At 36.8% G+C, this 13,735-nt stretch overlaps 1 protein-coding gene across 1 annotated transcript; it reads left to right on the forward strand.

Annotated features, from left to right (window-relative positions):
• The first annotated feature begins 643 nt into the window (after positions 1-643).
• Positions 644-9,089, forward strand: LOC114263736 (serine/threonine-protein kinase GRIK2). The gene is made up of 13 exons (XM_028204334.2): positions 644-1,496; positions 1,718-1,907; positions 2,102-2,499; positions 4,124-4,198; positions 4,286-4,330; positions 5,097-5,171; positions 6,267-6,354; positions 6,510-6,634; positions 7,146-7,241; positions 7,798-7,864; positions 7,972-8,087; positions 8,219-8,297; positions 8,537-9,089. Exons 3-13 carry the CDS (start codon positions 2,170-2,172, stop codon positions 8,707-8,709), a joined length of 1,269 nt encoding a protein of 422 aa, XP_028060135.1. The 5' UTR covers positions 644-1,496; positions 1,718-1,907; positions 2,102-2,169; the 3' UTR covers positions 8,710-9,089.
• Positions 9,090-13,735: the final 4,646 nt, after the last annotated feature.

The raw sequence follows: 13,735 nt of genomic DNA on the forward strand, positions 1-13,735 counted from the left end.
AGGTAATAGGAAATGAGTTGTCAATTAGAAAGATTGTTTGACACGTGATTAGGTTTACAAATTGTGGAAAGAGGGAAGGAAAGAGGGTGAGGAGAGAGGAAGAGAAGGTTAGGGTAAAAAATGAAAAGGGACAAACTTGTAATTTTTATTGTGTTTTGTATTTTTCTTTTTAACTTACAATTATTTTTTGGGTAATTCTATTTTCACACACCAAAACATCTCATTCCACATCCTTTCTCAATACACATACCAACTAATTTTAAATTTTGTGATTTTACTCAATGCACAACCTTTTTTGCCAAAAATATCTCTCTGTTTAACATTGAAATCCTAAACCAACACCTATTTGTAACTGTCATTCAATCCCTGCCAACAAAGAACAACAAGAAGTAATAATTAGCATTTAGGATTAAGGGTGAACTCAGAGAGAGAGAAGAAACTTTACGCAACTAAAAGAAAACCCAGTTACAAATTAGAGAAATTGTTAAAAAAAAACATAAATGGAAATCAAAGGAAAGATAAATTGGGAAAATTGATGAACGAATGGAAAGGAAAGTGAAGGAATAAAGATAAAAAGAGCTCAGAAAATAGACAAGTCAAAGCTCCAACAACAAACAGGGTGAGAAGAAAAGGTTGAACAAGCAAAGAGCATAAGCTAAACAATGAAAACCTAAAAGCAAATCGGGTCGAATTTGGGCAAAAAAACGAGAGATAGACTGAAATTGAAATACCCAGATAGAAATTCAAAGGAAAATGTTAGAATAAAGAGGAAAAACCCACAAAGAGATTAGGGCTATGGTGAAGAAGATAAGGACACTTTAATAATTTTATTTTAAGATAAAATTATAATAAAAAAAAACCATTAAATTTGTACACAAACATAAAGGTAAGCAGGTGTGTGGAATTTCCCTTATATTTTATTTTTTATTCCGCTATTTTGCAATTAGTTTGTTTTTTGATTTTTGTTTTTTTTTTTTGAAACGTATATTGCATTTTATGCAATTTTCCCATATATATATTTCAAGTTCTCAAAAAATAGGACCGGAGGCCATATTCTCTGGTGCTGCTTCTTCGGACGCGATTTGCCTCCATTGTCGTCTCCATCCACACACACGAACTTTGTACATCCACTGCAGCGATCTACACACACATCGATTCCGAACAATTTCTTAATCAAATCACTCCGCATTTGATTCCCTCCCTCAATCACATGCCGACAAACCCACCCTAAAACCCTCACAATTCCACCGAAATTCTCGCCCCCAACCCCCCATAGCCTGTAGGGTTTCTCTCTCTCCTCAACCTAGCCTCAATTCAAGCATTGGCATCATCATATACTACCAGACCCAAATCTAGGGTTTTGGTGATCCCCCAATTGTTCTGTTATATTTATTTGATTTGGGTTTGGTTCTTTCATGGAAAAAGCTTCGATTTTTAATTAATTGTTCGATGAGCCGGAGCTATGGTTTTCTAAGGCATTCGTCATTGAATAAAAGGTGGGTAGACGATGTATTGATTGATTGATTATGTGTGTGTGTGTGTCGTCATGGATAGGCTCAATTTCAATATTTCATTTTCACCCGTGATGTGCTGTTGTGTTGTCTGAATGTTCTAAATGCAATTTGTCATTTTCTGATTTTTTTTGCAATATTTATTATTGGGTTTGTTTGTCACTAATTTGGGTTTTCTTTATTTGTTTATTTTAATGGTGGAAAAGGTCAAGGCATTGGTGGTGGGTGGTGTGGTTTGGGGCCTGCATTCTTTGTTATAAACTGGAGTTCTTGAGATGTCTGCTTTGAATCGTAACGGAATCAATTTGATCAACTGTTTCTTTCATTTTTCTGAATGGCATCCATTGGAATAGAGAAGCCCATTAGGGCTCGGGCCCAGAGACCTTCATAAACTAGGTTAGCATCTACTAGATAACTGAATTTGGTTTGTTTACATTTTGAAAACCCAGATTACCTATTGTTCTATTTTTCAAGTTTGATTTGATGTGATTTGTTTCTTGGAATTTATTTTCTGTCATAAATTGCATTGAGAGGAGAAGGATTTTTGTATTTGCAGTTGATGTGAATGCAAGTTATATTGTTTTGTTCAGGTTTTGGGATTGAGTTTGTCATTTGTTGCTGTGAAATATAATTTCTCTCTTCAAAACTGAAGTTTTTAATGTTTAAAAGCTATTCATTTACGAGAGTGACCCAAATGGGTTGCTGTGGATGTTTTGGATTTGCATTCACAAGAAAGCCCAAGAGATTAGCAAAGCGTAATGCACACATGGGCAATCATGCATCACAGGAGTTGCTGTTGAATGAAGAGATTGAAGATGAGGATGATTGTTCTTATAATGGTGATGTAACTGATACTGGAAATGGAGATGATGCCGAGATGCGAAGCCCAACGAAACGTTCTGAAGAGATTATCATGTACAGAACTCAACATGGATTGATTTGTAGAGAATTTCCTGTTAAGGAAACCCACAGACTTATTCGCTCAGAGGTAATTAGTGGATTTGTATTTTAGCTTCTATTGTTCTTATTCGAAACTTTTTCTGCTCAGTTCGGCAATTTGTTTCCTTGAATGTATATATTTGTTTTGGTATAAGTTGTCATGGACTCAAGGTTGTATAAGCATTGAAGACCTATGCCACCTAGTAAAATTTGTCCATGAGATGCTTTTGGGTTCAAATTATTTTAAGGATGCAATCTATTGCACTGGGCTGCTTTTCACAATTTCCCAAGTCAAACAATTGGCTTTGTTGTTCAATTCTGTCGATGATACAAGCACAACTCAGAGCATCTCCAATGGTAGTAGGCATTTTACCTATTTAAATATTACTATAAAGTATATATTTTATTTTGCCTATCAACTGTTTTATGTTTTTACTCCAACCATGCTCTTTATTTTAGCTATTAATCCAAATACTATTAATTTTATAGAATGCCACGTCAACAACAAAGATGGAGGGAAATGATCCTAATGATTGAATACATTTTGCCTAGCGTTGAAGGCTAGCTACATGTAGCTAGTGAATATGAGTTGAGCCAAAATGCCTAATCATATGCCTAGTGCGTTGGAATTGAAAAAAGTGAATCACACTAGGCATTTTAACTAACAAGTATTATGTGCCTAGTGCATTGGAGATGCTCTCAATCTGTCCTTTTTGTGATTCAAAAAAATCTCATATTCAAACTTGCATACAACTCAAGCTCACAAACAAACATTCAAACTTGTGAATTGAAACAAACAGATTCAAGCATGTATACTGATCCAAGAGAGAAACAAAGAGTGGAGAAAAGAGAATGGAAGAGAGAGGGAGGAGGCTCATTGTGTGCAGCACCACCGTCACCATTTCATCAATGCTACCCACCCCCACCACCGCCATGGATAAGTGCCACAGCCATTGCTTTGCCACAATCAATCTGTATTGCCACCATCATGGTTTTTAGGTTGGAAGATTGAAGAGGGGAACAGAGGGGGAGGAGAGAACAGAGGGGAAAAGCGGGGGTGAGAGAGAACAGAGGGGGAGGAGTTCATTGGAGGGAGGGAGGGAGAGAGATGGATAGACGAGAGAGTAGAGAGGGAGAGAGTTTGTAATTATAATGAACGAGAGATAGACAAACTTTGTGAAATAGATGGCTAGAAAGAGAGAGGGTGTATTTTGTGAGACACTAGAATGGAAAGTAGATAAACCTACCCATGTGTAACGTGTAAGTTCGTTATAAGGTGATAAGATGGCGAGTGTAATCTCGAGGGGAAAGAGAGAGATGCTACTTGATCGTTAGCTTTCGCTCTACATTATGGAGATGCTACTTGATTGTTGAGATTTAAATTCTTCCATCCTTCATGTGATGCCTCTAGCTTTTTTGTTTAACAAAGATGAAAAGTATTTTCTAAGGTTGGCCAATTGCAGCTAGAGCCTATCTGTATTTGTGCATGCTAGTTTGGCCATAAGCCACCATATTACGAGTTGTTATCTTTTGTGTGCACATTTCCACTCAAATGTTTGTTGGTTAAGAAAAGGATGTAATATAACCTTATGTCTGGGAATGCCATAATGTAAAATTGTAAGTTGTTGTATCTGGCTTGGAGAATTATTATTCAATTTTGGTTCCATATTTAGGATGAAGACGGAAACAAGATGGTTAATGAATATGTTCGTGAATGCAAGATTGGCTCTGGTAGCTATGGAAAAGTGGTAAGCTTACATCCTGATAACATTCTGCAATTTTTTCCTTGCGACAGGAAGTTGTTCTTCAGTCTTATGGCCTTGTTAATGCAACAGGTTCTGTACCGAAGCAGTGTTGATGGGAAGCATTATGCAATTAAGGTATTGTTTTCATCATGTAGGGACTTTTGTATTGTGGAATATACTTTTTGTTCTAGCTCATCATATGAAACTACTTCTACTTCATTGTGCCCGAGGAAAAAAATCTCTTACTTTTATTGGATATGCTTTTTCTCTATGAGGGCATATGTAGTTAAGTTGTCTAATACATAAGCATAAAGGCATATTATCATTCTTTCTCTTGTGCTGAAGTTGTGAAGAATGTATGAACCTAAGTTACATTGATAGGATGAATGGGATGGTTGGACTGACTTAGGCCTCTTTTGGGAACAAGTTATTTTAGTAATTTTTTGGCTGTTTGGCTAACATATGAGGTAAAAAAAAACTAGTATGTTTGAAATGATTTTTTGGTTTTTTACGAAAAAATGTGCAAAAAGTAAAGAGAAAATGAAATTTTTGACTTTTTGGATTTTTTTAATAACTTTTTGGCTTTTAGGCTAAAACTCTTGCATGCCAAACGAGGCATTATTCTCGTTTCTAGATATTCCCAGTGACCCCTGTAGCCTGTAGTGCATAGTTCGAGCTGATCGTGGTCATTTATTTATTTGGTTTTGGCTTAGGATTGATTAATTTTAGTTAGAAAACAGAATTTGTTTGTTTGGTGCCATTATGAAATTCAAATTTAATGTCAAATAGTTTCAAAAGTAATTGTATCTGTCAAATTTTATAATTTCAGAGCATTATGAAATTGAAATTTAATGCCAAATAGTTTCATAAATGATGTATCTGTCCGATTTTAACTTTGCAGGCCTTTCACAAGTCCCATCTATTGAAACTGCGAGTAGCACCTTGCGAGACTGCTATGACTGATGTTCTGCGTGAGGTATTCTCTAATGTCTTGTGTTATTTATTTTGTTAAACCATTGTTGACATGGATGGTTATAAGTGAAATTTCATGGAAAATCCACTATTTATTGATTTACATATCAGTTGGATATGGACACTTAGGCTTGGTTTGGCATGTTTGGATAAAGTCAAAAAGTCACTATCTTATTTAAGTCGTATCATCTTATTTAAGTCACATCACCTCTCTAACACATCACTTCAAACCCAACCCAAACCCAAACCCAAACCCAACTCATATTTCATAAAAAAGTCAAAAAGTATACTTATTTAGATCATTCCAAACAACCCCTTAATGCTGAGAAGATGCAGCAGCTTATAATAGCTACTATATTTGAAGGGTTCCTTTTCTCCATCAATTATAGATTTGGTGGATTAGTTAGGCCATGTCGGTGCTGCATCTGGTTGTGTTGTGATCACACAAACAAATTCAAGATTTAAAAAGGAGTTATTCTGGAAAATATTGTTTATAGTTTGGAAAACAATTATATAATTTTTTTGATTAATAAAAAGCAATGTTTATCAAAAAACTTAAAAATTATTCTTTATGTAATTATTATTCTAACTAATTTGGGAAATTTAAAATATACAGGAATTATTCAAAATATTTGGGAGGTTTGGAAAGAACATTGGCTCTGAATATTACTGAAATATGCGGGATATGTTTGGGATTTGTTCATTTGATAAAAACATTGGGATACATTCATTAGCTTTTTAGAATAAGCTCTTACAATTTTATTACCACAGTTGTGATATAGGGTAATGGCATCTAATCGTTTGGTATGAAGACTTATTTTTCTTGCTGCCAATATGGTTCAAACTTGGTTACTCCTTTGTTGGTTTTTAGTAAATTACATAGGCAGTTTTGGTGTGCTTCTGATTTTTGGGTTTTTGGTCAATGGTTCTTTCGTTTCATGTATTAAGTTCTACTTCATTTTACTTTTGATTTTTGGGTTTTTGGTTGATGTTTCTTTCATTTCATCTTTTTGGTTGATGGTACTTTTGTTGGTTCTTCCGTTTCATGGTTGATGGTATTTAGTTCTAGGATAATTGTGTTAATTCTTGTGCTTTGCAGGTTTTAATTATGAAAATGTTGGAACATCCCAATATAGTTAATCTCATTGAGGTGATCGACGATCCTACCACAGACCACTTCTACATGGGTATTCTTTGCTGCTTTTTATTATTCATCTCTCTCTCTCCCTCCCATTCCCGTCATGTTTGTGTCTACAAGTGATCTTTGTCTTGCACTATGTTTGTAATTTTTGAAGAATGTGAAAGTTGCTGAGTTTGATGGTGGACACTTGTGTTTGCTCAGTTCTGGAATATGTGGAAGGCAAATGGGTCTGTGAGGGTTCTGGTCTACAAGGTGGCCTAGGAGAAGACCAAGCACGAAAGTACTTGCGGGATATAGTTTCAGGGTTGATGTATCTTCACTCTCATGTATGAGACCAACTTGTCCCCCTTTTTTTAATAATAATTTCTATTAAAACATATTAGGGGTTTTGTTGTGCGATCATTTATAGGAATAGGGATGCACAAAAATACCCAGAGAACCGGAGAACCAAACCAACCTGACCTTTATAGGTTGGGTTGGGTTGATTCAGTGTTTCCAATGTTCGGTTTTGGGTCTTAAAATCATCAACCTAATAGGATTGGGCTGGTTCTTGGTTACCAACCTGAGAACCAAACTTATATATATACGTATTGCATAAATTTTATTTATGTTGACATGTTTTGCAAATACTAAGATGGATTTGATTGCACTTTATCATTTCATATACATGATATTAATTCACATTTTAAAATGTACACTTGAACACCAGAAAATGCTCGATACTTCTCCTATTACGTCTTGTGGTCTGTTTTACATGAATATCGGTTGTAGTTTGCCCGTTTTTGCCCCTTCTTGTGTTAACAAAGGTTATGTGGATTTTTGTTTCTTGCTCAACAGAACATTGTACATGGGGATATTAAACCTGATAATCTTTTGGTCACTGCTGGCAGCACAGTGAAGATTGGCGATTTCAGCGTCAGCCAGGTTTTTGAGGTATTGAGCTTTGCTTCAACCCTGATTTGATCAGAATAATTGTGTAAATATGTTGTTTTCAATTCAAGTAATGATATGCAGGAATTTTGAAAAATGAAACTGTCATTTTGTTCGCGCTTTCTTTTCATCCCTTCACAGGATAAACCTTTTTATTAGCTTCTGTTGGTCATGGTTTCTTCTTTTTGAAATCTGGAATAAGGATTAGAGCTGAAAATAAACTTGATATTTCAAGCTCAGCTCTAATCAGCTTGTAAGGATAGGTGAGACATGCTTGATCATTTTTTCAAGCTCATAAATTTTATGCCAAAATGCAGCAAGAAAACTGTGAGAAGACATCAGGCTTGTGAGTGATTTGCTATGTGTAATAGTTTCTTGATTGCTGCTCATAGATCAAGATGTATTTTTGTTGTGATTCTATGTATGTATTTTTGTTCTATGTGAAAGCACCCATTTCTTTGTATTATTTTTCCGCTGCAACCGCTAGGAAGTGCAATGCAATATTATTATTATTCTTCCTGGCTGCCTTATACTGGGATTGAGTTGCTTTCATTTGTAGGATGATAACGATGAGCTTCGCCGCTCTCCTGGAACTCCTGTTTTTACTGCACCAGAGTGCTGTTTAGGTTAGAGCTCCCTGCCCATGTCGAGAATATATTTTTTGTAAAACTAAAATCACAAGGTGGATGATATATATCTACCACTCACTCATTGATTTTTATCTGATTAACAGGTCTAACATACGGTGGCAAAGCAGCTGACACGTGGGCCGTGGGAGTTACATTGTACTGTATGCTATTCGCTAAATACCCATTTCTTGGTGACACTCTGCAGGATACATATGACAAGGTATTGTGGATTGCTTGAATTGCCACATTAGTTATTGTTTAATTATTTATTTATTTATTTATTATTATTATTATTTTCGTTTGTAATGCTTGAACTTTCGGCCTAAATATGGGTACTCTTGCATTTCCCAGATTGTTAACAACCCTTTATCTCTTCCTGATCATATGAACCCCTTACTGAAGAACTTAATAGAGGGGTTACTCTGCAAAGGTCAGTTTCTTCTATTACATCCGGTATTGTTGGGTTTTTCTTTTTAGAAAATATCAAAAAAAATTGAAGGGAAAATAATTTCAAACCCATGAAAGTGCAAGCAGTTCATGCACTAGATTTGTCTGAGTGTTGTACTTTCAAGAGTTTGAAACTATTTTCTCCACTTCACACTTTTTACTTTTCTCCTTTTCTTTTTCTGTCAGTAGGTTCATTTTTGTTTTGAAACATTGTTTACGCAGATCCAAGAGAGAGGATGACATTAGGGGCCGTTGCAGAGCATGCGTGGGTGATTGGAGAAGAAGGGCCGATCCCTCAATATTTATGTTGGTGCAAGCGCAAGAGGTTGGAGAGAGAAGGATCTGATGATGGGAGCAGAAGCGACAATCAGGCTCATTCGGACATATCTGTTTAACTTGTTGGATTGGATTTGTTTTTTGTACAGTCTAAAGCTAGGGTTTTTGACTCTGGCTAATGAAGTAAACATATGAAGACCTAATAAAAAAATAATAATTAAAAATACAAAAAAAGAAAAAAGGAAAAAAAGAATGAAAATGGCATGCAAGTAAACAATTCAGAACATAAGGTTTTGTGTGGTTGATTACTGACCAATGCTTGTAGTTGATACCGAACGCCAAGGAAATGAGTAGGCAGATCAAGATATACCCTTTTCACTCCTGAGTCCTAACATGCTTAATTTCAATCAGATTCTGAGGGTGTGGTTTTGTGTTATAGCTTGTAAAATAATACAAGAATTGTGGGAGACAATTTTCAAAATCTTCTTTGCCACTATTATTTGCTGATCTTTTTGTGTTTTTCTGAAATTTCCATTAGCCAATGGAAAAAAGTGGAAACTCATTCTCAGGACTTTGTTTTAGGTGTCAACTGCTGTGAAAGTGGTTATTGTGCAGTTCCTGATGTTTGTTTGTGGAAGAAAATATTAGGGTTTCTGTGTTGGAGAAGTGTAAAGACAAGAATTGGCTTATCACCAATATTTAACCGTTGCACCATGTGGCTAAACTGATGGGTACTCTTTCATTCATTATTTGTCGTGTGGTAAAAAATGGAACTGGTCCACTGGGCTTTGACGTCGAGCTCTAACTTGTTGAATCTTACATTTTTCGCATAATAAATAAAAGGTGAAAATGTACATTACGTTAGCTCGATCACGTATTGTAGCTTTTACATATGAAATTAAATATTTTTTTTTGTTGGTGCAGAGCCTTTTATTGTGTTTAATTATGAAAGGGAAAAAAGGAATAGAGAGCGGGTGGTCCTGAGGTCCTTTGGTTGTTGGTGGTCTCACCCTTTGCAAGCTAACTTGCATAGCAATCTTGTCTTGTCAACCCCCAACAACACACACCCCACCATTTAGTTATGTTTATGTACAAGAAGAGAAAAGATGAGTACTTGTGGAGAAAAAGATGAGAAGAAAGTGGAAGTTGGAGAGTACAGAGTTAGAAAAAAAAATTATAAAGTTTTCATCAATTGTTTTTTGGTTAATTAAAATAAGATCTTCTCAATTATTAATCAATATTAGTATTATTTCTTTCTATTTGTGAACCCATACTTGTAATATGATCTTTTTTTTTTTTTTTTTTTTTTTTTTTTTTTTTTTTTTTTTGATGACTCAGGTATCCCCACAGCCGAAGCATGGGACTAATCCTGAGGGTCCTGAAATTAACGACCGGGCAAACCTCCAGTGGAGCTCCCAGACCCCAGGTTTTCTTCCCTCACCCACTGGGCTACCCTTGCGGGTTCTTGTAATATGATCTATATTCCCACATAAGCATTGTCACCGTTATTTGAGGGCTTGGTATTTGTTGAAATTAAACAATTTGTGTTCAACAACGTTAAGAAACGAAGAATGATTTATAGAAAATGCAATAAAATGTTGGGATCAAACTCGATTGTGTTGAGTTGCATATTCAAAATAATTCTCAGTTGATCGGTGCACTTTATGTGACTAATTATGTATTTTAGACTTCATTTGATTTTGATTTGGGTTGGGTTTTGAAAAGAAAGGAAAAAGTGAGTGGAAAATTTATGATTCAAATACAATTTATGAATTAAAAAAAAATTATTTTGCTATAAAGTCTTAACTCATTTGACAAATTTATTTCTCATTTAAAGCACACTTTAACCACTTAAAATAATAATTAGAAAAACCAAAGGTTATAATTTTTTTAATAGTATCACTTTTTTATAGACTTATTTTTAAACAACAAATTAGTTATTTTTTAAAATAAATTAAAAAGAAAAAACTTCACTTTATGGTTTTAGAATCAACATTTTGTATTAGTGTTCTTGCTTTTGAAATTGAGCAATAAAATTCACAATCAAATGGCTCTTTGTCAAATTCACTATTTGTTTGAATATGTTCCCTTAGGAAAAACTAGATATAGAGATATAAATTGCAAAATTTCAGAATAAAATTAATTTCCCTGGCAAAATAAATAGTTGGCTCCACAAAAATAAAAATAAATATAATAATAATAAAGAAAATGGGAAGATGCTTTTGAGGTTGACACATGGTGCAATATAGGGACAGTTAGCTCTATATTCATGGCCCAATAGCAAGGAATAAAAGAACAACACTTGATTCTATTCCATCTTTTCCATGTTTATATTCCTTCTTTTCACATATTATTTTAAAAAATGGTTAACGACAATCCAATAAGCATTTAGTTGAGGTTTAAAAAATGTGTGAAAACATATTAAAATATTTGTGTGGGTGATTTTTTGATCACATTGCCAAACAAGTATTCAGTTGAAGAGCACCGGCAGAATAGATTAAGCTCGAACGACCTGCAACAGAAAGAAGAGATTTCGATGATGGCTCGTCCACCCGAGGATACTCCGACGATCAAGTCAATAATATCTCTCAAAGATAACCAATAGTGCTTAACTCACTAGACAGAATACAAAAGGCATACTTTAGACCCATGGAGGTGCCTCCCTTTTATAGCCAACACAATCCTAATCCCAATAAAAGCCTAGCTCTAATAGACTTAGGATTACTGCTAATCTTGAACTCCTAATAGGATTAGGATAAACTCTCTAAAAGTCTCATCTTTACCCAAACTGAAGTCTTCTCTCATTCTAGGACTCTTGTCCCTTATCCACTTATCTCGGATTCCGACATCTTCGCAGATAACCTCGGCTTAGCCAAGATTATCTCGGCGTCATAACCAGGACACGTGGCACCTCGGCTGGCACTTCAGTGACACCTCGGCCACGTGTTGTCATTCAAAAATTATGTCCCCACAACTGCCCCATAGGTTCTATTGCCTCGGCATCCTGAAGTGATGGAACCTATATCATTCCTTCCTTTAATCATGACCCCGGTTTAACTTTAACTTGTAAACTTTTCTCAAGTTTCAACAAGTGTTAAACGTAATCTCGGTTTAACTTCAACTTGTAAACTTTTCTCAAGTTTCAACAAGTGTTAAATATCATATCGGTTTAACTTCAACTTGTAAATTCTCTAAGAATTTCAACAAGTGTTAAACATCATCTCGGTAAACTCTTCTCTTCTTGGACTTAATTATCTTAGGCCGAGATCTTGTCTTCTGGGATCTGGGATCCGAGATCTGGAATCCATGATCGGCTTACTTGGGCTGAGCTATTGTCTTCTCATATCTAGTGCTATCTCGGCTTCGCTACGACGAACCATTTCTCTTCTCTGGTTTGGACACCTTTATCCCCAGCGTGTCCTCATCGGCTCTGGCATACTTTTTTATCCTGGCCATCAGCTTCTCCATGCTTTTTGGTAATATCTTTGCCAGTGATTTTCGAAGCAGGCAGTCATCTTTCAAGCTGCTTTTAAACGATACAACCGTCACCTCTTGGTTGCATCCTGGTATTCGGTTGAATACCTCATAATACCTTTTGGCATAGGCCATAAGGCTTTCATCCTCGCCGATCTTCAGGGCCATTAGGGCGTCCACCCTCAATGGCTGTAGCTTGTTTGTCACGAACCTGACCACAAACATCTCGGCCAGGCCTTTCCAAGTTTTCACAATTCCTTTTAGCAACTTGTGAAACCAATCCGATGCAATTTCTCCGAAGGATGAGGGGAACACCTTGCAGAGTAACGGCTCGTTCCCGGTGTACAACGCCATGGAGTTCAGGTACAAGCCGACATGAAAGTTGGGGTCCGACTTACCGTCATAGATCTGGAATCTCGGCATGCTAAACCTCTTCGGGGCTTCGAATTTGTTCAATTCTACCGAGAATGGAGTTCTCGGCTTGACCGGGGAGATTACCTCGGCGTCTTGTTGCTTCTTCTGTAGGTGATCTCTCAAGTCTTCCTTGGTCCGCCCAGGAGCTCGGCTATCTCCTGATTTTAGTCTTTTCGGTGCACTGTTCTTAGCTTCGTTGTGAGCCCTTTTTGACCTTTCTCCATTAGTTGTGTTGAAGCACAACTCCTGCCCTTGAACATGTCGATGCTCTTTGGGGTCTTCTTCCTTGCTGCAGTGTGTCTTTCGAGATTCTTTCCTTCTCGACCCTCTTCGCCCGACCTCCCTTGAAGGTCGGTGAGAGTGTTCTTTGCTCCTGGTGTGTTGGGGGACTGCAGGGACTATTTTCTGCCCCCTTTTCTGGACGTCTTTCTTGGCTGCTGGAATCGGCGTATCTTGTGACGAGAACAGTGGTTGCATGTCGTTGTTCTGTATCATGAAATTGACAACTGTTTGCAAGTCCGCCAATTTGTTCGCCATTCCTTTCATCTCGTCGTCCCTTCGTAAGCATCTTTCTTTCCATACCTGGGGGTCGTTCTCGTTATAATACTTGCTTCGGTCTGATTTCTTCGGCATGTCGCCCTCCTGGCCGACGTCCTCTTCTCCATGATTCTTATCACGAGTTTCTTCGTTGTAGTTGTCTTCTTCGACGCCAAGGTCAATATGTTTCTCACTCTCAGTAGGGGTGTCGTCCCCAACCTTCTCTTTCGGTTTGTTGCTGGCCATCTATTCTCATTTTGTTCCCACAGACCGCGCCAAATTGTGTGGGTGATTTTCTGACCACACTGCCAAACAGGCACCCAGTTGGAGAGCACCGGTAGAATAGATTAAGCCCGAACAACCTGCAACAGAAAGAAGAAATTCCAGCGGTGGCTCGTCCACCCGGGAGTACTCCAACGATCAAGTCAGTACTCAATATCTCTCAAAAATAACCAATAGTGCTTAACTCACTAAACATAATACAAAAAACATACCTTAGACCCATGGGGGTGCCTCCCTTTTATAACCAACACAATCCTAGTCCCAATAGGAGCCTAGCTCTAATAGACTTACGATTACTACTAATCTTAGACTCCTAGTAGGATTAGGATAAACTCTCTAAGAGTCTCATCTTTACTCAAACTGAAGTCTTCTCTCATTCTAGGACTCTTGTCCCTTATCCGCTTATCTCGGATTTTGACATTTTCGCAGATAACCTCG

This window comes from Camellia sinensis, chromosome 14, assembly GCF_055761805.1.
Source record: "Camellia sinensis isolate YWXY chromosome 14, ASM5576180v1, whole genome shotgun sequence".
Lineage (NCBI taxonomy): Eukaryota > Viridiplantae > Streptophyta > Magnoliopsida > Ericales > Theaceae > Camellia > Camellia sinensis.